At 44.0% G+C, this 24,536-nt stretch overlaps 1 protein-coding gene across 1 annotated transcript in view; it reads left to right on the top strand.

The window, feature by feature from the left end:
* Positions 1-22,967, top strand: part of PIAS2 (protein inhibitor of activated STAT 2) — a 159,421-nt gene extending 136,454 nt beyond the window's left edge. The window contains exon 12 of the mRNA XM_063699200.1: positions 21,781-22,967. Coding sequence (XP_063555270.1) covers positions 21,781-21,808 — 28 coding nt within the window. The 3' untranslated portion in view covers positions 21,809-22,967. The remainder of the gene's footprint in view (positions 1-21,780) is intronic.
* The last annotated feature ends 1,569 nt before the right edge of the window (positions 22,968-24,536 follow it).

The following is a 24,536-nucleotide window of genomic DNA, read 5'->3' as shown; positions in this document are numbered from 1 at the left end:
AGGCGTGGTGGCAGGCACTAGTGTAGTCCCAGCTACTCAGGAGGCTGAGGCAGGAGAATCACTTGAACCCGGGAGGCAGAGGTTGCAGTGAGCCGAGATGGCACCAGTGCACTCCAGCCTGGGCCACAGAGAGTCTGTCTCAAAAAAAGAAAAAAAAAAAAAAAGAATAAATATGGATGGCAAATAATCAAAAAGGTGCTAAACACCATTAGTCTTTAAGCAAATGTAACTTAAAACTACAATAAGATATCATATGTGCCTGTTAGAATAACCAGAAAATAATATAATGCTAGTATTCGCAGCTAAAACTCTCATACACTGTTGGGGGAATAAAAAATGGTACAACCACTTTGGAAAACATTTTGGGACTTTCTTTATAAAGTTAAACATACACTTACAGTATGACCCAGCAGTTCCACTAAAACCTGTATATGAATATTTATAGCATTTTAAATTCATAATTGCCCTGAATTGGAAAATCAAAATATTTTCAACTGTGAGGTGATTAGAAACTGTGGTACATCTATACAACAGAATACTTAGCAATAAAAAGGAAATATACAATAACATAGATGAATTTCAAAGGAAATTCATTTTTCAATTTTCAAATGAATTGCTAAATGAAAGAAACTAGACTCAAAAGACTACATATAATACCATTTATATGACATACCAGAAAAACTATAGGGACGGAAAGCAGATCAGTGATTTCCAGGGAATGGTGGTGGCAGAAGGAGTTGACTACCAAGGGTCACATGGAATTCGCAGGGTAATAGAATAGTTAATTTTTGTGGCAGTTACACAACTCTGCTTTTGTGAAAATGCATAAAATTGTATATGTGGGGAATTTTACTATGTAAATTATATATCAATAAACGTGACTCGTCTAAATAAAAAATTTGTATCAACAAAATAAAGGAGAAAACAATCATCTCAATAGATTCAGAAAAATGCATTTGAAAAACTTGTTAAAAATCATAACAAAAATAAATAAAAATAAAAATAATATCAACACCCATTCGTGATAAGGGCTCTTGACAAACTAGGAATGGAAGAGATTTTCCTCAACTCGCTAAAGCATATCTATGAAAAATTTACAGATAGTATTATTAATGGTGAGATATGCGCTTTTCCTTTAAAATGTTAATAACAAAGCAAGAATGGCCACTTTCTCCAGTTCTATTCAATATTGTTATGGAGGCCCTAGCAAATATAAGAAGACAAGACAAAAAGATAGTAGATTTACAAAGGAAAAAGAACTGTATGCACAGACAAAATGATTATGTATGCAAAAATCCCAAAGGAATTTATTAAAAATGTCTAGAACTAGTAAGTGACTCACAGTATCGGATACGAGGTTGTATTAGGGTTCTCTAGAGGGACAGAACTAATAGGATATATATATATGTATAAAATGGAGTTTATTAAGCATTGACTTACAGGATCACAAGATCCCACAATAGGCTGTCTGCAAGCTTGAGGAACAAGGAGAGCCAGTCCCAATCTCAAAACTGTAGAACTGGGAGTCCAATGTTTGAGGGCAGGAAGCATCCCGCACGGGAGAAAGATATAGGCTGAGAAGCTAGGCCAGTCTCAACTTTTTATGTGTTTTTGCCTGCTTTATATTTGCCAGCAGCTGATTAGATGGTGTCCACCCAATTAAGGGTGGGTCTGCCCTTCCCAGCCCACTGACTCAAATGTTAATCTCCTTTGGCAAAACCCTCACAGATACACCCAGGATGAATACTTTGTATCCTTCAATCCAATCAAGTTGACAATATCAACCATCACAAATCCACTCCTTGTCAACTTGAACCCATACACATCTCCTGAGATCATACATAATCTTCAAATAAAGAGTAATAAGGTCATAATTATGCCTAACATGATACAACTATTGTTCGTATAACCAGAAATGCACCAATCCTCAACCCAAATACTATTACATAAAGTTAACAATACTTAAATGCTGATATCAAGTCAATAAATCTTATGAACATGATAAAGGAAATGAAGGTATTTTCTTAGTACAAGTGTAGACATGCACAAACATGTTTTTAACAAAAGAAGGAGGAAATACTCGTGACAATTACAGTCCCCGGTTCTGCAGCTGGTCACGTGGTCATAGCTGGTATTGATGACTACCTTCTCTATTACCCATTGTGTATTCCCTCTGCCTTTAGCCAGCACCTCAGCAGGTCATGGTTTTTTTTCCTGGTGGAGTGACCCAAACCTTCATTCCTGAAGGGTCTGGGCCATTTGTAGTCCTGCCTGGATTGGGCCATTGTAGTTTCCCATTGACCTTAATCACAGGGCATGGTAATACTAAGAGACATCCTAATGGATCTCCCGTATTCCATGCATACTATTCCTTACCTCCGTTGTGGAGTAGTGGACTGCTTTCATCTTGATAGTCCAAGTCAATCACCCCAGCCAACACTAACTCCCTTCTTAGCCTGTTGACTAAAGGTAGGAGGAGCCCAAAGTGTCCAGGTGGCAATCTTAACCTCCAGTTTAATGGGATTGTTGTCATGTCTGCTGGTGGCAATATCCCTCCCTCTGGAACTAAGACCTCTAGGCCAGAAGAACGTAATGTCGCGGGAACAGGAAGCAAAAATTTTGCTAGTGGATCACTAGGGGTGATGATGAGTGGTGCCACTTCCGCTTTCACCCCTTGATTCCTGGACCTGTGAATCCTGGCTATGGGAGAGACAGTACCATATATTGGATGCTGATTCAGAGCATATATGGCCTTCTGGAGAACTTTGTCCTGGCCCTGAAAAGTATTGTCACGTAGTTGGCATTGTAATTGTGACTTCAAAAGACTATTCCACTGTTCTGTCATTCCAGCTGCTTCAGGATGATGGGGATCATGGTAAGACCAGTGAATTCCATGAGCATGAGCCCACTGCCGCACTTCTTTAGCCGTAAAGTGAGTGCCTTGGTCAGAGACAATGCTGTGTGGAGTACCATGGCGGCGGATAAGGCATTCCGTGAGTCCGTGGATAGTAGTCTTGGCAGAAGTATTGCATGCAGGGTAGGCAAACCCATATCCAGAATAAGCGTCTATTCCAGTGGGGACAAACCTCTGCCCTTTCCATAATGGACGAGGTCCAATATAATCAACCTGCCACCAGGTAGCTGGCTGATCACCCTGAGAAGTGCTGCCATATCAAGGGCTCAGTGTTAGTCTCTGCTGCTGGCAAACTGGTCACTCAGCAGTGGCCATAGCCAGGTCAGCCTTAATGAGTGGAAGTTCATGTTGCTGAGCCCATGCTTAACCTCCATCCCTGCCACCATGGCCACTTTGTTCATGGGCCCATTGGGCAATAACAGGGGTGGCTGAGGAAAGAGGTTGAGTGGTGTCCACAGAACAGGTCATCCTATCCACTTGATTATTAAAATCCTCCTCTGCTGAGGTCACACATACATGGGATACAAATATCTTCAGTTTTTGACCACTCAGAGAGGTCCATCCACATACCTCTTCCCCAAATTTCTTTGTCACCAATTCTCCAATCATGCTTCTTCTAAGTCCCTGACCATCCAGCCAAACCATTGGCTACAGCCCACGAATGAGTATATGATCACACATCTGGCCATTTCTCCTTCCATGCTAAATGCACAACCAGGTGCACTGCTCAAAGTTCTGCCCACTGGGAAGATTTCCCTTCACCGCTATCCTTCAGGGATGTCCTAGAAAGGGGCTGTAGTGCTACAGCTGTCCACTTTTGGGTGGTGCCTGCATATCGTGCAGAACCATCGGTGAACCAGGCCCTAGCTTTCTCTTCCTGTCAACTGATCATAGGGAACCCTCCATGAGGCCATCGGTGCAGGCTGAGGGAGAGAAGGCAGGGTGGCAGGAGTGGAGACCATGTGTATTTGAGCCACTTCCTCATGTAACTTACTTGTGCCTCAGGACCTACTTGAGCCTGATCACGTATATACCACTTCCATTTGATGATGGAATGCTGCTGTGCGCAACCCACTCTATGGCTAGATGAGCCAGAAAGTACCCAGTTCATGATAGGAAGTTCAGGTCGCATGGTGACTTGATGACCCGTAGTCAAACGTTCAGTTTCCACCAAAGCCCAGTAACAGGCCAAGAGTGGTCTCTCAAAAGGAGAGTAGTTATCTGGAGAAGATGGCAGGGCCTTGCTCCAAAATCCTAGAAGTCTCTGCTGTGATTCACCTATGGGGGCCTTCCAAAGGCTCCAAACAGCATCCCTCTCTGCCACTGACGCCTCAAGCACCATTGGATCTGCTGGGTCATATGGCCTAAGTGGCAGAGCAGCTTGCACAACTGCCTGGACCCCACATGGGCCAGAATAACACACCCATATGAGGAATGTGTTGCCTCCAAAATCCAAATAGGTCCATTAGGTGTTGTGCCTTTCTTGATTGTAGGATGGACCAAATGCAGCAATTTATCCTTCACCTTAGAAGGAATATCTTGACAGGCTCCACACCACTGGACCCCTAGAAATTTTACCGAGGTAGAAGGTCCCTGAATTTTAGTCAGATTCATATCCCATCCTCTGGCACACAAATGTGTTACCAATAAGTCCAGTGTGTTTGCTACTTCTTGCCCACTGGATCCAATCAGCATAATGTCATCAATATGATGGACCAGTGTGATATATTCTGGAAGCGAAAAGCGATCAAGTTCTCTCCGAATAAGATTATGGCACAAACCTGGAGAGTTGATATACCCTTGAGGTAGCACAGTAAAGGTATATTGCTGGCCTTGCCAGCTGAAGGTAAATTGTTTCTGGTGGGCCTTATGGACGAAATGGAGAAAAAGGCATTTGCCTAGTAAATGGCTGCATACCAGGTACCAGGAGATGTGTTAATTTGCTCAAGCAATGAAACCACATCTGGTACAGCAGCTGCAACTGGAGTCACCACTTGGTTAAGCTTACGATAATCCACTGTCATTCTTCAAGATCCATCTGTCTTCTGCACAGGCCAAATGGGAGAGTTGAATGGGGATGTGTGTCCTGAGAGGTGCGTCCTGAGTACAGTCAACATTATTTTGCCTAGCAACTGCCTCAGGGGAGGCCATCACTGTTGCCTCAGGCAGTGCAGAGTTTTTCTTCTCAGACAAAGATAGAAAGGCTGATGGCAGCATGGGTCTGGGAGGGGATGTTGCCACTACTGGGGGTGGGGAACTGTTCCTTCTGGTAACAAAGGTTCATCAGAGGTTACAAACTCAGTGTTCCCAGCTTCATCAGGGTCCTCCCACATGTCCCCATTCCAAGTTGCAGGGTCCCATTCTTTTCCAGTCAATGCCCTCACTTTAACAGTAGATGGCTGGGCGTGGTGGCTCACGCTTGTAATCCCAACACTTTAGGGGGCCAAGGTGGGAAGATCATGAGGTCAGGAGTTCAAGAACAGCCTGGCCAACATGGTGAAACCCCGTCTCTACTAAAAATACAAAAATTAGCTGGGCATGGTGGTGCACGTCTGTAATCCCAGCTACTTGGGAGGCTGAGGTAGGAGAATCACTTGAACCCAGGAGGCAGAGATTGCAGTGAGCTGAGATCATGCCACTGAACTCCAGCCTGGGCAACAGAGCAAGACTCTGTCTGAAAACAAAAACAAAAACAAAAACCAGTAGAAACAGTAGACACCTGGCGAGGCTGTTCATGCACTTTTTATTGCAGGTCAGCCACTAGCATGGTAAGAGCTTGTGTCTGTTTTTCCACAATTTCAGCTCTTTCTCTACAGGAGATAAGATTCTCACTCAGGGTAGTCTTAGCAGATTTGAGGCTCAGTATCTGCTTCTGAAGCCAAGAGACAGAATCCCTGAGTTAATCATTTTATTTCATCACTTTGTCCAGTGAACTTAGGAGCAACCAACCAGCTTCATTGTGTTCCTTGGTTCTCCACACATGGTCAAAGGTATTATGTATAGAGTCACTAAACTCCTTGCCTCTCATGAGTGGTGACTCAGAAGTGTCAAATGCATTTATTTTGCATAACTTTCTTAAACAGTTTATGCTAAGGACTATCAGTGTTCTCCATACTATTAGAAGTAGAGTCCTTAGTATTTTTGAGTCGAATCATATTAAGCTGCCAACTCCAGAAAACCCCAAAACCAACAAAAGAACTCCATCCTTAATATTTTGTTCCTCTAGAACCACTCCTGGTGTCAAAATCTATATTAGTCAGGGTTCTCCAGAGGGACAGAACTAATAGGATAGAACTAATAGGATAGCCTTTATATGTGTATAAAGGGGAGTTTATTAAGTATTAACTTCATGATCACAAGATCCTACAACAGGCTGTCTGCAAGCTTGAGGAACAAGGAGAGCCAGTCCCAGTCTCAAAACCATAGAACTTGGAGTCCAATGTTTGAGGGCAGGAAGTGTCCTGCACAGGAGAAAGATACAGGCTGGTGGGCTAGGCCAGTCTCAACTTCTCACATTTTTCTGCCTGCTTTATAGTTGCTGGCAGCTGATTAGATGGTGCCACCCAATTAAGGGTGGGTCTGCCTTTCCCAGCCCACTGACTCTAATGTTAATCTCCTTTAGCAAAACCCTCACAGACACACCCAGGATCAATACTTTGTATCTTTCAATCCAATCAAGTTGACACTCATTATTAACCATCACAGAGGTAAATGTTTAAAAATTATTTGTATTTCTATATGCTAGCAACAAAAATTTGGAAAATGAGATTTAAAAGATGCCAGGCCAGATGTGGCTCATGTCTATAATGCCAGCACTTTGGGGGTCTGAGACAGGAGAATTGCTTGAGGCCAGTGGTTTGACACTAGCCTGGGCAACATAGCAAGACCCATCTTTACAAAAAAAAAAAAAAATAGCCAGATGTGGTGGCACTCTTCTGTCGTTCTAGCTACTCAGGAAGCTGAGGCTTGAGGATCACTTGAGCCCAGAAGTTTGAGGTTGCAGTGAGCTATTATTGTGCCAGTGCACTCCAGCCTGGGTGGCAGAGGGAGACCCTGTCTATAAAATAAAAATAAAAATTAAATAATGAATAAATATAAAAATGTCATTTTTATGCAGCAACTCCTCAGTAGCAGTGAGCACGCCTAGTTGCCAGATCTTGGTTTCTAAAGCCATTCTCAAACAAAAGGAACCAAGGCTCCTTGGAGATATGGCTGATTCTAAGACTGGGGCATAACATAGATGAGCGTGGAGCATCTTGTAGTGTCAGAATGTTAGGGAGTGATAAAGAAACAAACAAAAGGAAAAATCACTGATGGAGGTATGTCAGAGGGACACAGAAGCCTACTGAAAGATGTCCTAAAGACCAAAGTTGGGACAATTTGTGCAACAAAATAGTATTAGACTATAACCCAGATTTACAGTAAATATCCAGTGTCCACACTGATATAAACAAAGGATATTCAATCATTTGTTTATTTATTCAAAATAAATTCATGGATGATCAGAGAAAATTCTATGCAGAAGAATTCCAAATAATTTATGTAGATACAGTACCCTAAAAGAAATGGAGCATAACTCTCTACCACTTAAGTGTGGCTGTGCACAGTGACTTCCTTCCAATGAGTATAGTGTGGACAGGGGAAACAAAGTAACTTTACAGTGGAAAACATGACAAACACTGCCTCAGCCAGATGATCAAGGTCAAAATCAACAGTGATAAGTCATGTTGATAGTATGTCCCTGTCTTAGTCTTTTTAAAATTTTATTTTATTTTTATTTTTTTGAGATGGAGTTTCACTCTTGTTGCCCAGGCTGGAGTGCAATGGCGTGGTCTCAGCTCACTGCAACCTCTGCCTCCTGGGTTCAAGCGATTCTTCTGCCCCAGCCTCCCAAGTAGCTGGGATTACAGGCGCCCACCACCACGCTTGGCTAATTTTTTTGTATTTTTAATAGAGACGGGGTTTCACCATGTTGGCCAGGCTGGCCTTGAACTCCTGACCTCAGGTGATCTGCCCACCTCGGCCTCCCAAATGCTGGGATTACAGATGTGAGCCATGGTTCCCGGCCCCTGTCTTAGTCTTTTTTGTCCTATAACAGAATACCACAGACAGGGTAATTTATAAAGAAAAGAAATTTATTCTTCACAGTGCTGGAGACTGGAAATCCAAGAGTATGGTGCTAGCATCTGGCAAAAGCCTTGTGCTGCATTATCCCATGATGGAAGAACAAGAGACAGATAGAGGAAACCTGGCCAAACTCATCCTTTTTTTCAGGAACCTACTCCTGTGATAATGACATTAATCCATTCATTAGGGCAGAGGTCTTATAACCTAATCACCTCTTAAAGGCGCCACTGCCTGATATCATTACATTGGCAATTAAATTTCAACATGAGTTTTGGAGGTGACATTCAAATCATAGCAGCACCATTGATAAGATATGATGAAAATGGCAGTTTATTTCTGTGGTCTTCCTGCCAAAAACCCATAACCCCACTCTTATCATGAGAAAAACCCACAGTTCCCAATTGAGGGACATTCTACACAATACCTGACCAGTACTCTTACTCCTCTCACCTGCCAATATCATCACAAACAAGAAAAGTTTGAGAAACTGTCACAGTCAAGAGGAACCTAAGACGACATGATGACTAAAAATAATGTGACATCCTGGATGGGACCCTAAGACAGAGAAAGGACTGTGGGTAAAAACTAAGGAAATCTGAATAAACTCTGGAGTCTGGTGAGTAATAATGTATCAATATTGGTTCATTCATTGTGACAAATGTACCCTACATTATAATGTAAGTTGTTGACAATAGAGGAAACTGACTTTGGAGTATGTGGAAACTCTGTTCCTCACAATTTTTCTTTAAAACTATTCTAAAAATAGAGTTTATTTTAAAAATACCACTTACAGAGTATCAAAAAGCATAAAATACTTAGGAAGAAATATAACAAAAGATGTGGAAGGCCTCTATGCTGAAACTATAAAACACCGCTGGGAGAAGCTCAAGAAGATCTGAATAAACATAGATCTGTGTTCATAGACTGGAAGAGTTGATGTAGTTAAGATATAATATTGTTAAATGAATCCCAGTTTTAATCACATCAGACTTTTTGTAAAAATTGATATGCTAATTCTAAAATTTGTAGGAAATGTCAGAAGGACCTAGAATAAGCAAAACAATCTCAAAGATTGAGGTTGGATGATTTCAGGATATACTATAAAGCTATAATCGTTAAGACAATATGTTATTGTGTATGGATGATTATATAGATCAATGGAATAGAATATCAAATTCAGAAGTAAACTCATACATATTTTGTAACTTGATTTTCAACAAAAACACCAATGCATTTCAGTAGGGGAAAGGAATATTTTCAGTAAATGGTACTGGAATAACTGAATGTCCTTATGAAACAGAAAAGGACCTTGACCTCTACTTCATAGCATACACAAAAATTAATTTGAGATGGATCACAAATTTAAACATGAAAGGTAAGTCTAAAAGTCTTCTTTTAGAAGAAAACAGGCCAGGCATGGTGGCTCGCGCCTGTAATCCTAGCACTTTGGGAGGCCAAGGTGGGCCGATCACAAGGTCAGGAGTTCAAGACTAGCCTGGCCAACATAGCAAAACCCTACTAAAAATACAAAAATTAGTCAGGGATGGTAGCATGTGCCTGTAATCCCAGCTAATTGGGAGGCTGAGGCAGGAGAATCTCTTGAACCTGGGAGGGGGAGGTTGCCGTGAGCGGAGACCACGCCATTGCACTCCAGCCTGGGTGACAGAGTGAGACTCCATTTCAAAAAAAAAAAAAAAGAAAAAGAAAACATAGGAAAATATCTTTTCAACTTTGGGGTAGGAAAAGATTTCTTAGGCACAAAAATCCCTAATCATAAAAGAAAATGATAAATTTGGCTCCACCAAAATCAAAACTTTCTGCTCAGCAAAAGACAATGTTAAGAAATGAGAACACAAGCCACATTGTTGGGGGAAATGTTCACAACATATAGAGACAGAGATAGAGAGATCTCCTACAAATCAATAATAGAAGAGAAAAAGCAGCATTATGGCTCTTCACAAAGGAAGGCTCTTCACAGAGGAAGGTAGAAAAATGGATAATAAGCATATGAAAAAAGCTATCCACTTCTCTTCCTCCAACACCTTCTTTAGCCACAGGTATCAGATAAGTGTGGGGGGAGGGTGAAGAGGGGGGAAGGATTGAATTACTTAGTGTATTAGTTGGGTTTCTCCAGAAACATGGAACCAATAGGGTGTGTGTGTGTGTGTGTGTGTGTGTGTGTGTGTAGACAGAGAGAGAGGGAGGGAGAGATTGATTTGTTTTAGAGAATTGGCTCATATCATTGTGGAGGCTGGCAGCTCCAAAATCTGTAGGGTATGGCTGGCAGACTGGAGCTCCAGGGAAGAGTTGATGTTGCAGTTTAAGTCCGAAGGCACCCTGGAAGCAGAATTCCCTCTTCCTTTGGGGACCTCAGTCTTTTTTTTTTGTCTTAAGACCTTCTACTGATTTGATGAGGCCTACCCACATTTTGAAGGGTAATCTGCTTTACTCAAAATCTACTGCCCTATTTAAATATTAATGTTAACCTCATCTAAAAAATATCTTCACCGAAAGATCTAGACTAGTGTATAACCAAATATTGAGGTACCATGGCCCAGCCAAATTGACATGTAAAATTAATCATTCTACTCAGCAAACATAAACTGAAGCTGCCTTCCCTGGGTGTGTCCATTGATGAGACAGCAGGGAAGGAGGGAAATGTTCCTGCTTCTGCTGTGTTACAATCTCGTCAGGTGTAGCAGATTGCACACCAAGGAGGCAGTGATCCTGCCCTGCAAGAAGGCATAAGGAGTGAAGTGAGAGAAGGCTTTCTGGGAGAGGTGACAACTGAACTGAGTCTTGAAGGCTTGTTGATGTATCCTGATCTCCTAGAACAGTGCTTGACACATAGGAGGTGCTCAATAAATATTCGTGAATGAAGTCAGAAGCTATAATAAGAGAGGTAAATTGAGATGGTGGCTGAAAAGTTGGATGCAATGGAAAGAAAGCAACAAATAGATTTTAAATGGAACATGAGATCAGCATTGAGGAGTGGTCCAGGGGCAAGGGGGATAACAAATTGCAGGAGGTTAACCCTGAAGGCTGGAAGAACAGTCCAGAGTCTACTACATTAGACCAGACATGTTCATAAATAGGCAGCTAACTAAGGCATTGGCGAGCCTAAATGGTGAGAGATAGAAAGGAGGGAGATCTAGGAGGTGGGACCGAATGTGGGAGAGGCTCCAGGCATGGACCCAGCACTGGAAGGGCCTTCTTATACCCTTATTTTTACAGATGAGTCTGAGACCCAGAGAGGGAAAGCAACTTGTTCATGGCCACACAGCATGCTGACAGTGTAAACTGAACCAAAAATCCAGGTCCTGTCTCTGGTCACATGTTCTTTTCATGCCATATGGCCTGTGCTCTCTCTTGCTCTCCTAGCCAAGCTTGTCTTCGGAGTAACCAGTGTCATCCCAGTAGGGTCCTGGGGCCTCCTCACACAGCGCCACCTCTGACTACTGTTAAGAGTCTTGAGAGTCAGTAGGACGGTGATGAAGCCTCACCTGAAGCTTCTTCTGGGCCCAGTCCTTGTCCTGGAGGCACTGCCTGCTATGCATGGCTGTGAGGCTGACCCCGAGTGGTGGTGGTTATTTTAAGTAATTCACGTTGGAGGGAGGAAGTGACTGAGGAAAATGTGAAAATGAGTAGCTATTGCAAGATGTGTGTGATAAATGAAACAGGGAACATAAAGACAGACGAAGAGGCACATCTGTTATTTTTGCTCCTTTTTATAGCAACCTCTAAGTTTGACTTTTCACACTAAGTAGGAACCCTTTAGTTCCTGAGCAATTTCCTGACCCAATCCCTCATTAGCTCAGTGGGAGCAGAGGAGGATGGAGGGGGCCAGGGCCCTGAGAGCCAATGTGAGTCCCTAGAAAAGAGTCCCCCCACCCCAGTCCTCCAGGTTCCCCAAGTGTGGCAGGAATCGGAGGCTTTGTGCAGATGAAGTTTGGTGGGCTGAGAATCCCAGCTCTTCTCTGGCTTCTGCTTCTCCTCCCTTTACTGAAGGATGGTGTGGCTGACCTCAGTCAGTCCCTAAACCCAAGACATCCGTACCCAGGCTGTTCCTAGCAAAGCAGCCTGGTTGCAAAGGAGATGCTTTCTGTAAGAATATGGACACTTTCTTTTTAACATGGGACAATACTGACATTCTCTCCTGAGTCATTTTTCCTCCTTTTGGAGGTGGACAGTATGCCCGGTGCCCATGTGCTAGTAGGGCCTGAGCATGGGGACTGGCTGAAGTCACAGAGGAGCAGGGCTGATGGTGTCACATGATTCTGGGCTTTTTTCAGGGGGAACTGTTCTGCATTTGGAGGTCCATCTGCTGCTGTGAAGGTTTGAGGGCTGCTAGGGGCAGGAGACCACTGTCCCTGAAATAACCCCAAGTTAGTCTGCTTGGGCCCTTTGATTCCCCTGAGGTGCCTCCTTTGGAGTGGAGCACCAAAGGCTCTGGTTAAAACCAGATCATCGTGGGAGAGTGTATAGATTAAGCTGTTTAGTTATTCACACCTCAGCTCTCATCAGTTTGTTTCTGTTGATTGTATGTTCGGCTCTGTGCTAAGTCTCACCGTGTGGTTCAGGGGGAAGAGAAGGCCCACTCTTGCCAGGGAGGAAGTCACCCCCTGGGTGGAGCTGGAGCAGCTTCAGAGGAATGAAAGGGATGTCTGAAGGCTGATGAGAGGGAGGATGGAGGCAAGACTGCCTGCCAAGAGCAAGGGGTGGGAAGAGCGATTCAGGAAAGTGATTGAATACTTGGAATAATTGCCATGTGGCATGCAAAAGAGAGGAAAATGGCTTTTTCTAGGAGTGTGGGGGGGCTTGGTTGGGCTGGAAGCCAGGAGTCTGCAGAGCTGCCTGTCAGCTCAATTATGTTATTTTCTCCAGTAGTGGGGACAGCTTGGAAGCAGAAGTGGATGACGAAGTCATCACTGACTGTGGATTGGCCATGAAGCAGGTACAGCAGTAGAACCAACCTTCCCCTTTTCTCCTTTTATTTGGGACAGCAAGTAAGCAGCAACTAGGTGTGGCTATGGAACTGAGTTCTTGCCAAGGAGATATGAGAGGAAGGCACGGGATGGAAAGGCTCCTGAAAAGAAGGATAGACTGCGAGGGCACTCCATTTTGTTCTTCCTTCTTCTTGCTTCCTCCTCCTGCTGTCTGGAATGTGGACATCATGGCAGGAGCTCAAGCAGCCATCTTGGACTACAAGACAGTGTTCTAAGAATGGGCAAACAGCGAGAGAGGAGGAGCAAGGGTTCCTCAGGCACATAGAGTCTCTATGTTATCTCTGGGCTAACCACCTCTGGATTTCTTTGAGAAAGAAATAAACACTCATGATTTTAAGAACTGTTATTTTGGGTTTTCTGTCATATGTCATGAACCTAATCCTTTTTTTTTTTTTTTTTGAGATGGAGTCTGGCTCTGTCGCCCAGGCTGGAGTGCAGTGGCATGATGTCGGCTCACTGCAAGCTCCGCCTCCCGGGTTCACGCCATTTTCCTGCCTCCCTCCCGAATAGCTGGGACTACAGGCGCCTGCCACCGCGCCCGGCTAATTTTTTTGTATTTTTAGTAGAGACAGGGTTTCACTGTGTTGGCCAGGATGGTCTCGATATCCTGACCTCGTGATCCGCCCGCCTCGGCCTCCCAAAGTGCTGGGATTACAGGCGTGAGCCATCGCACCCGGCTGAACCTAATCCTAATAGAAACAGACCACATGTGAGGGAACCATGGGTATTATAAGAAAGTAAGTTAAATGATTGACTTTGGGGTCTTAGCAAAGGAGAAAGGATGAGAAACCAGGAGATGGCAAGAATACTGGAGAATGGGGACCCAGCCCTTGGGCTACTAATACAGCAGAGTAGCTAGTGGGGGTAGAAGGTCTTGAAAAGTGGAGAACAGGAAGTTGTGGTTAGAAAGTGGAATATCTGATTTTATGGTTTCAGACTTGTTTGACTAGATGGGGTCGTAGTAAGTGCTAATATTTCCCAAATGCTTCCTATGCAGCCAGCTCCCTTTGAAGTAATTGGCAGGCCTAATCTCACTCCTGGTATAACTCTGAAGGTAGTTGTTTCTTTTTTATTGGCCTATCTCATAAATAGGGAAACTGAGGCTCACAGAGGTCAAGAAACCTATCTGAGGGGACAAAACTGGCAATGGTCTGGGTTGGCATTGGAACCCCGGCAGTGTGATTCCAGAGCCCAAGCTCTTAACACACCCGCTCCTCCGCCCTGTACCTCCCTGGGGACTGCCCAGTGGACGGGAGAGCGGGCAGCAAGCAAGGTGAGAGGAGGTGGAGGCCTGCGAGGCTGGCTGCTGGCCACAGCTCTGGATAGATGTCCAAATCCCTAGAATGGGGGCAGGAGGTGAGGTGGAGGGAAAGACGGGCAAGTTGTACCAGACGTTGAGGATACAGGCCAGGGCAAGGAATGGCATGGTGCAGCTGGGCGACCAGAGCCTTGACAGGGCGTGAAAGAGCAGAGATCTGGTCCCCAGGAGTGCACCGACCCTGCCTCTGGCCCTGGGGTTCTGAGGGCTTGGAAGAGTCGGCAGGAGTCTAGGGAACCAGCACCCTGCACTGATGATTTTGATGGAAGCACAAGAAGGGTGGGCTCTGGGAGCAGACAGCCTGGGTTCGGGTCCCATTTCCACATCCTCCTGGCTGTGTCACCTTGGACAGTTACTTTACCTTTTGTGCCTCAGTTTCCTCATGTGTATGGGCATCATAATAGTTTCTACCTCATAAGATCATGAAGACCAAATGCACTAACACCAGGGAAGCACTTACAACAGTGCCTAGCACCCAACAAGAACCCAGTGATGCTGTTGTTGTAGCTGTTGTTGCTTTTCAGAGCTTTGGAGAACCTGAGGAGCAGGGACAGGGTGGAACATGGTGAGGACAGACAATGAGGGGAGGCTCAGAGTGGACCAGGAGAGACCACAGGCTGTGCCTCTCTTCCCGTAGCCCAAGTCCCTGTCAAGGAAGGCTCTGACTTCTGTCCGTCACTCTGGACAGGCCCTTGGCCTCCTCTCCTAGGATTATTTGCATGGTAGTCTTATGTTTCCAATGTAAGGAAAGGCTCGGTCCCTTCTAAATAAATGTCTGAACATCTTGGGAAAGGTGAGGAGTTTTCCTCTGAACCTCCAAACTCCACATGCCCACATGTTACCCAGCACCTGCACTAGGGTCACTGTCCTGTAGTACTTGTTGGTTGATGGCATGGACTGCCTCAGCTTTGCCTGTGTGGCCAGGATGGGGCCTGCTCTCCTTGTCCTGCCAGGTGTCCCATCACTGGCCCCAGGCCCTGGGTGCAGACACTGCCTTTGGCACTAACTGCTACACATTCTGTCTGGCCCTGGAGGGTCCCACACACTTTGTGTGGCCAGCTATTTACTCATTCACGCCTGTAGCTATTATCAGGCACCACGGGAACCCAGTCCTACTGAGGGGGTTTATTTTTATTAGCAAGTGTCATAAAGTTGGCATTCGTGTGTCTGTTTAGGAAACATTCTGGGAAGGCTGAAATAAATATTGGTGAGGGCAACAGTGAATCTTTTAGAAAGCCAGGCACCCCTGGGCCAAACAGTAGTCTAAACAGCCACAGGACCATGGCAGGTCTGGGGCCGGAGGGCACAGCTCCAGGTCCTGTGCTGCTGTGGCCTCAGAGCCTAGGGTGCAGTCTTCACTCTGCCCTTGCCCCACTGTGTGATGCTGGGCAAGTCATTTCACCTCTGCAGGCATCATTGTGGCAATCTGTGAAATGGAAACAATGAACATCCCTTGGGAGCTTTCAGAGACCCAAGTAAAAGCATAGAAATGAAAATGCAGTGGGTGTATTTGAGCCCTATGCTGAGCAGCAGGCACTCCGTAGGCACTCTGGGAAGTACCCAATCAGCACCTGTGACCCCAGGACAGTGCCTGGGGAGCTGAGAGGGATTAGGTCTCTTGCTTGGATTCACAAAGCTAGTGAGTAGGTGGGCTGAGATCTAGATCTTGGAGAGCTGGCTCCAGAGCACATGCTATTTCCACTGTGCCAAAAGGCAAACCAGCCTCAAAAAAGCCCGCCACTGCCCGGGGTATCCGGGAGGCCTGGGAAGTGAGGTGGGCAGAAGAGAAGAGGGGGCTAAGACAGACTTGAGGAGAAAACCAGAGAAAAGGAAAACATTCCGGATGGGCACATGAGGCTGGGAGGAGCACAGGGTGGGTTCTGGGGTGTGATGGTTTCTCTCTTTTTTTCTTAGTGGTAATGACATGGGTGTCTTCACTCTGTGATAATTTATGGAGAGCTGTATGTTATGATTTGAGCACTTTTCTGTACATATGTTACACCTTTTTGAAAAGGTTAAAAAGATGGTGATTTTGTAGCATGCAGTTTTGAATCCTAATGTATTTTTAAAGTTCATACTCAATTACTTATACAGCTCTCCTCTGCATCCATTCAAATGACATTAAAAATTATGTTTAAGAATCTGAAAATATCCAGGTAAAATTCCCAAGAGTCTTGGTCAACATATAGATTTCAGAACTGAAATTCTGGGAATTTCTGACCTTTCCTTGTGGCTGGCAAGCCCCTGACATGGAACCCACCACTGTTCATAGGTCCTCCTTCCTTTCCTTCTGCCCAGCAAGATGACTGTCTTCTTCAGCCTCCCTGCATCCAGGTTGACCATGTGACTCATGTTAGCCAATGAGATGTGAGCAGAAGAGTTCTGTGAGACTTTGGGGAATGTCCTTCTTTATCTCTTCCTCCATCTTGTTAACTAGACTGAAACAGGCATTAAAAGAAATTCAAAAATGTATAAGCAAAAACTCAGTTGTATGTAAAAAACCTCATTCCCCCTGAGGAAGAGAAAGAGGTGGAGTCCTTTAAAAATTAACTGCCTGTTTTTCTGTCTATGGCTAGTGAGCCTTATCTCTCCCTTTCTAGGCATTGTGAAGACCCTGTTTCTCTAGCTGTGCAGCTGCAAGGTCACTAGGCAGATAAACTCAAGTCATACATGTTTCTCCTTGAAAAGTAAGAAATAATATAATGCATGTCTCAACTGAATAACTGTCTTTGTTTCTCACTTCTGTAACATACTTCCCCCTGCACAGATCTCCCCCAACCCCACAAAATGCTTAAAAGGTAACCTGACTCTTTGTTCCGGGCTCAGTCCTTTAGATGTTAATCTGACTGGGCCGGTGCACCTAAATAATAAATAATAAGTATCCTCCTCAACCCCTCAGTCTCTCTGATTCCTAAATTATCCCACTGAAGGACCTTGGATGTGATGGCTAGAGCTTTAGTGTCCACCCTGGAACATGAGCACAGGGATACATCTTTGGGATATTAGAGTAGTGAGTTAAAAAGGCCTGGATTGTCAAAGACTTTTTAAATGGAGCCTCTCTCCCAGCCTTGGATTGCTTACCCCTGAACATCTGTCACATGGTAAAGAAAGAACAACAACACATATGTATCTTTATATTAACTCTTGACATTTTGGAGATTTCTGTCCTTCAAAGCTGAACCTGATTCTAGCTCATGCACGCCCCATGAAAGACATAAAAGCCTTTCCTTGACCTCCTTGGGCCACATGGTCAACCAAGGATCTGATAGGAACCTACTCATTGATGTGCCCAGTATTGGGAAACCAGGAGGTCATTCACCATCCTGAAAATGCCATTCACCACCTCAAGCAATTAAGCCCTATATGATCAGTGGATAACCCAAGTGGTATGATTTTAGGAAACCCAGGGAGTCTCCCAACTACCTCGTTGACATACATGGTACCCGAAATTCCATCTTTATATATTAACTAATAAGATTATACAGCTATGAGGATTCCTACTCAAATACAAGTGATTCTAGGTAGAGGTACTATATCATCACCTCTCACATTAGCATGAAGCCATTTCTCTTAGAATGAGAGACTAAGTTAGAACATTTTCAAGATGAATGAGAACTTGGGGGACCATTTGGCCCAGTTGTTTTCAAACTTTGCTGCAGCAAGCCCTTGCATTCTGTGACGGTACCCCCAGAGCTGCCATTTATGAGAAGGGGAATGGGGGCAAGAGGAAGGTCACAGAGTCAGGGTTTGAGGCCAGCATTTTAGTGTTAGAAAGTTTTAGAAACTGTAGCTCTTTTTTATTTTATAGGCTGAAAATCCAAGGTTGCCGATAGGTTAATGAAGCCTGAATTCAGACAGCCAGTTAGTGGCAGAGCCAGACCTAGGATTCAGGTTTCTGACTCTTGGGCTTGTGCTCTTTCCACAATCCCAGGCTTCCTTAGTATTAGTTTCAGACCTGTATTAAGGAGATGAGATAGTGAGACTCTGAACAGGTGAGTCTTGGTGAGCAGAGAGTGTAGGGGGCAGATCCTGGTCTGGGCTTCAGTGGGGACAGTCATGGTCAGCAGGCAGTCCTGGGTACTTGGACTAGTCAGGTGTTGAGGTGAGGAAAAGGAGACCACCGAAGATACCTGACCAAATTCACAAATTTGTTGAGACTCAGCATTTGTGAAATTTCCTCCCCTATCTAATGTCATAGTAAATAATGCTGTTTACCTTAGGACTGTATAGCTTCACTGTTTTCAAAATGCCCCACATTTTTACTTTGACCCTCACAAACTCCTACTTTGAGGGATAGGTATTATTTTTCCAGTTTACAGGTGAGAAGACCAGTGCATTAGGGATGTTAAGTGCCTTTCCTGAGCTCACAGAGTTGTGACATAAAGCATGTCTCCTCCTGACACCCCATTCTGAGCTCTTTCTCCCATCCTACAGCACCTCTCACATTCTAGGACATTGCCAGCCACTTTCTTCAGCCTTCTCACCTCCTTGCAGGTGAACACCAAGGTATTTAGGCAACAAACATAATCTGTTTTCACACTTGTAAGTTGGCTGACCTGTTGCCTGGCTTCTTGCTTTTCCTATGGGCTTCATGATTGTAGTCATAAGTGCTAGCACCAGTAAAGAGAGAGAGAGAGAGAGAGAGAGAAGAGAGAGAGAGAGAGAGAGCTGGGGGGATGGGCAGGAGACTGCCACAATTCTACATATGGTTCTGAAACAACATTTCTGGGAAGTTGGAGGAGGACATCTCACCATCCTCTTGTTTTTCTGCCATCAACACTACTCTTAATCACAGCAACCGTGTTCCATTGAAAGGAGGAAAGGGGAAAATAAGTAGAAGAAAGTGCTGCTCTGGATCATAGAGGACATGCGGGTTGACTCCAACATCCATTGCCACTCCATCCAGGTAGCAGCAATGTGGTTCTGGACTTGATCCCAGCTCCTGGGGATGGCTCTTAGCCAACTAAGCCAACTATGAGCTATCATACCCTTGTCAGTGATTGGTTCAGGAACCCAGGCATAAGCCAATCACTACATGGATCCCTCTGGTGATTATTATTGGTCTCAGGCTGGAGTAGAATCTTCCCTCCCCTCCCCTCCCCTCTCCTCTCCTCTCTCCTCTCTCCTGCTATTGTCCCAGTTACAGCTGGCCTCTATCCCTGACAATGAGGACAGCTCCTCTTAGGCAGAAGCCTATATTGTAGATGGTAGAGCAAAGGATGGAAAGAAGCTGGAGTCATAGGACACTGATCAGCCAATTGTGGAGCCCACCCCTCCTCTAGATTTCCTGATATGTGAGATAATGAATTTCTCTATGGTTCCTGTTACTTTCGTGAAAATACCTTAACTGACACACTGACTTTTAGGACACAATAATTTATTGTCTTCATAAGTGGAGGTGAAATCTCACCAAGCAACCCATATATTTGTTTAGTTGTCCATGGTGACCTGGGACGTGTATTTATGAGACTGCTGGTCAAAGTTAGAGGAGAGTGTATGCACAGAAAGGTCATCCTGTGATCTCCAGGTTCACTTCAAGGGTAAATAAAACTGTGCTAACATGTTGATGGTGGATAATAGATTAACATGTTATTATTTATTAGGCCTTTGTAAATATGATGTCTAAACATGGAATGCCTTTTATGGTGACTCTTCAGGGAAATGAGGTGGGACTTCTTGCATGGGCTCTGCATATCACAAAGTGTGGAGCAGGAGTTAGCAATCCTGTGGAGCAACTCTGGCCATTCACATTCGTTCTCCATTGTCTGTGTTTTCACACTACAGTGGCAGAGTTGGGAGTTGCAACAGAACCTGTCTGGGCCGCAAAGTTTATGATATTTATCATCTGGCTCTTTCAGAAAAAGTTGGCTAGTATCTGGCATTCACCACAGTCTACTTGGCCTATAAGTAATGGCAATCCAGGCAAACTCATAGCACAGCAAGACTAGGCTGTTATATTGGTAACTACACTTGCGGACAATGATCTATTTTCAGGGCGTTCAGGCAGTATACATCAATCTTGTTGTAGCAGTTCTTATTGTAGTTCATATATAAATATTGACATATTAATAGAGGGCAAGACATTTTCTATAAAACAAATCATATTTCCATTTATTTCTGTTATAAAATCAGATATGTATTCTTTCAGAAAATCATTCTCTGCCAGATTGCATTGAAAATGTTTGAGGATGTGGTTAAGGTGATGGCTACTTACATAATTCTTTACAGTGCTCTGAGTGCAGTTCTAACAGGACATCACCTTTATTGCAGTCAGAGAGGATGCTTCAGGTTAAATTTCTCCCATCAGGAACACTAGTATTTAAGAGAAAGCTATCAAAGCCTTTCCCAAGAGCAGAGGTTCCAAAAGGGAGGGGAAGAGAGTGTTATTATACCAGGAACCTATAGAGCAGAGGGGGCTGCAGAGTAACAAAAGGGTATATGTACCAAAAACAAACTCTGCTAACTGCACAGTTTTGCAGTGGACCAGCCTCAATCAAGCTTAACCTATTTCCACGCATCTCAGGTGAATTGAATGATGAAGCACTTAATATGGTGACAGCTTCTATAAAGCAGTAATCATGTTTCTCTACTCTTTTCCTGCTACCCTGGAAGGAGGCAGATAATTAATTCTCAAATTGGTACAATAATATGAGCTCAATAGTAGGGCTGCCTGCCAATGAGGTATATGGTGGGAAGGGGAGGCCAAGGGAAGGGGTCTGGTCTGATCAGGGAAAAGAAAGACAAGCCGGCATCTCCGTGCCTTTTCAGTCTTTGAACCCTCAAACTGTGCTCCACTAGCCTGCAGCTTGATTATCTAAAATGCAAATCTGATCATATCATTCCCCTACTTAAAATCTTGCAATGGTTTCATGGATAAAATCCAAATTCTCTGTGCTCTGTCTCCCACTCACCCACCCAGCCTAATCTCTTCAGCCGTATTGAGCCTACTGTACCCCATCACCCACTGCCAGCCTCCACCTACAGTACCTTGTCCCACCTTCTTTACCTAGCTGAACGTCCTCACCCATCACAATTCAGGTCAAACACTACCTCCTCTGGAAACCTTCCTTGCCATTCTGCCCCCTGCCCACTGCCCTCTCTGTTACTCCCAATTTGGGTTAGACAGATCTTAATCCTACTATAGGGCACTGTCTGTCTTCCTCATGGGAATTTAAACTCCTTTCTAGGCACAGACTGTGAATGACTGATTCTCGTTTCCCTAGCGTGTCATACAATGTCTAGCACATAGTGTCCGTTCTAGCCATGTCTACCCAATGCATGGAGCTTTTAGAATTTAGGATGGTGGTTAAATGACACATGCTTTACTGTGGCCATGGTGTTAGGATTTGAAACATCCCTTGGTGCTTCAGAAGTAGATGATCACAGTGGAACACTCATCCCTTTTCTCTTCTCAGGTACCCAAGGAACGTTAAACATTTTTAAGCAGCTGTATTTATAGGGCATTCCTCTGAAAGTCTCAGCATTATACAGACCACCAACAAAACGCGTCTAGGGGCTTGCACTGGCTTGGAAATTAAAAAATACATTCTCTTAGCTGAATTCATCAAAGGGCAGAACCTGATCCAAGTGTTTCTACCCTACAGCCCAGCCTTTAAGGTAAGAAAAGGAGATTCTAGGTCCATTGTGTCCAGCATGTCATCTGAATGTGATCTGAGTGACCTTATTCCAGTGATGCTGTTTCTGGCAAGTACAGGAACATACTGTAGGAGTGTGACATGCCTGAGGTGCAAGAGAATCTTTCTGTACTATGATGCATCAGGTGGTTTATGGATTACTAATAATAATATCTCTACCCTTTGAAACAAACTGGATAAATTGGAACAAATGCAGGAGAAGAATATCTGGGAGTGATGCTGAGACAGCAGGAGGATGCTTCTCAGCTTGGCGATATGAAAGCTGAAAGATGGCTTCATCTCCAGGTTCAAGATTATAAATGATTTTTCATAAATTATATTGGATACAATTTGTACTTCATAAGGGGACTGAACAAGGGGTTTAAATCATTTTTCTGTTATATAATTTATTAAAAACAAGACTGATGAAGTAGAGTCTTGTGTCTGCAGTTGACCATGTAATGGCAAAACCCTGGCTCTCTGATTACAAGGTTATAACTGGGGCATTTCTGCTCACCTGACAGCAAGATACCCTCATCACAGACAAAGTGTCCCAGAGCCAGGAATCAGCCTCTTGAAGGCCTGGCTTGTTAACATAAATGTAAAGAGGCACAAAAACAGCATGTACTTATCACATACTCCTCGAACACATGGGTGAAATGTCACTTACATAATCTGACAGGTTGCAGTTGTGCTGTATGATATAAAAACTGGCTTTTTAAAACTGGTAGAAACCTCTAAGTTTTTGAAAAAGTCTTTCCATTTTATATTGGAGACAATGCTCACAGCATGAGTAATGCTCATCAGTTATCAGTAATTTAGCAGATGGTGCCAGTGTTGACATTTGTTCTGGCTTAATTGTGCATGAGTGTGTGTTTTAAACAATGATGCAGCTGTCCCCATTCCTGGCAATTAGAATATAAAAATGGTGTTCACTGAATCTGGCATAGTGATCATTTATCCATGTGTTTACTCTTTTGTTTGCAAGGCCTTCTGAGTGTTTGCTGCAATTCTACAATCAGAATATAAATTTGGCTTAAAATGGAATCTAGCTCCATACTGATAGGAACAAAAGGGACTTCAGACCTCCATGTTTTGAGATCTTAGGTCTCCAGCTTCACTAGAGATGCCCGTGAGGTGTTTGTGTGTGTGTTAAAGATACCTCTGATATGAAGATAGTCAGAATTAAAATGCCATTAGGATTAGAAGAGCAGTGTCAGCAGAGACCACTGGACTATTGCTGATCATGTGCAGAGGATCAAGTGACCAAAATCTATTCTACATAGAGTCTTGCTGCAAAGTTCTAGCTATTCCTAATGCCAGCATCAATCTCATTCACTGCTAATTCATGCAGCAGACCTAACTGTTGAGTACCTCCTCAAGGGAGAGTGGGTGCCTTTGGAGCTGTTGTTGTCCCTCAACTATCTTGGCTCTTGATTGGGTAGGCTTTTTGCTATTAGGTTAGCCAGTTAGTTTTAGTGTGGGGACGAATTCCTTATTAGGTCATGGCAAATCTGGATAAAATACCTATTAAAAAATAATTTTCCCTTTGGAAAAACTTTGGCAGTAATTGCTAAAGCTGAACATATGTATACTCTCTGACCTACCAATTTTACTTCTAGAAATAGATACCCAGCAGATATGCATGCATGTTTTCACCCAAAAAACCATGCACTGGAAGGCTGATGGCAGCAACTACCCAGATGTCCATCAGCTGTAGAATGGATAAGTTGTGCCACAGTCGTTTGATGGCATACTATATAGCAATAAGATTGAACAAACTATAACTGCACACAGAAGTATTAGTTTCATATTGCAGTGAAACATATTACCACAAACTTAGTGGCTTAAAGCAACACACACTTACAAGCTCACAGATGTGTAGGTCTTACATCTGGGCATGGCATAGCTGGGTTCTCGGCTGAGGGTCCCAACAGCTGAAATCAATGTGTAGGCGGCTGGAGCTCAGAATCCTCTTTGAAGTGTATTCAGGTTGTTAGAAGAAGTCGGTGTCTGCTTCATGATTGGAGGACTGAAGTCCTCATTTCCTTGCTGGCTGTCAGCCAGGAGCCAGTCTCAGCTCCTAGAGGCTGTCTGCATCCTTTGCCTTGTGGACCTCTTCTGTGTTTGAAGGCAACAGCAAAGAATTTCCCTCGTATCAGCCACTCTCGTGATTCAAATCTTTTTCACCAGGAAGAGCCCAGTCCCTTGTAAGGGCTCCATATGGCCATGCCCACTGAGGACAATTTCCTGATATTAAAGCCAACTGATTTAGGCCAGTTGCATCTGCAAATTCCCTTCACAGCAGCGCCTAGATCAATACCTACGGGAATGTGCATACAAGAAGGGGCGAGGAATCTTGGAGGTCTTCTTGTAATTCTGCCCACCACATGCAACAGCATGGATAAATCTCATAGCAACGTTAAGCAAAAGAAGGCAGACACAAAATAATATATAATGTATAATTGCATTTATATAAAACACAAAACAGGAAGCACTGATCTTTGGGGTTAGGATTCAGAACAGTGGTTACTCTT

This window comes from Gorilla gorilla, chromosome 17 (assembly GCF_029281585.2).
Source record: "Gorilla gorilla gorilla isolate KB3781 chromosome 17, NHGRI_mGorGor1-v2.1_pri, whole genome shotgun sequence".
Classification (NCBI taxonomy): Eukaryota; Metazoa; Chordata; class Mammalia; order Primates; family Hominidae; genus Gorilla; species Gorilla gorilla.
Note: the sequence above shows the minus strand (reverse complement) of the source record. Positions and strands in the feature narration are given on the sequence as shown.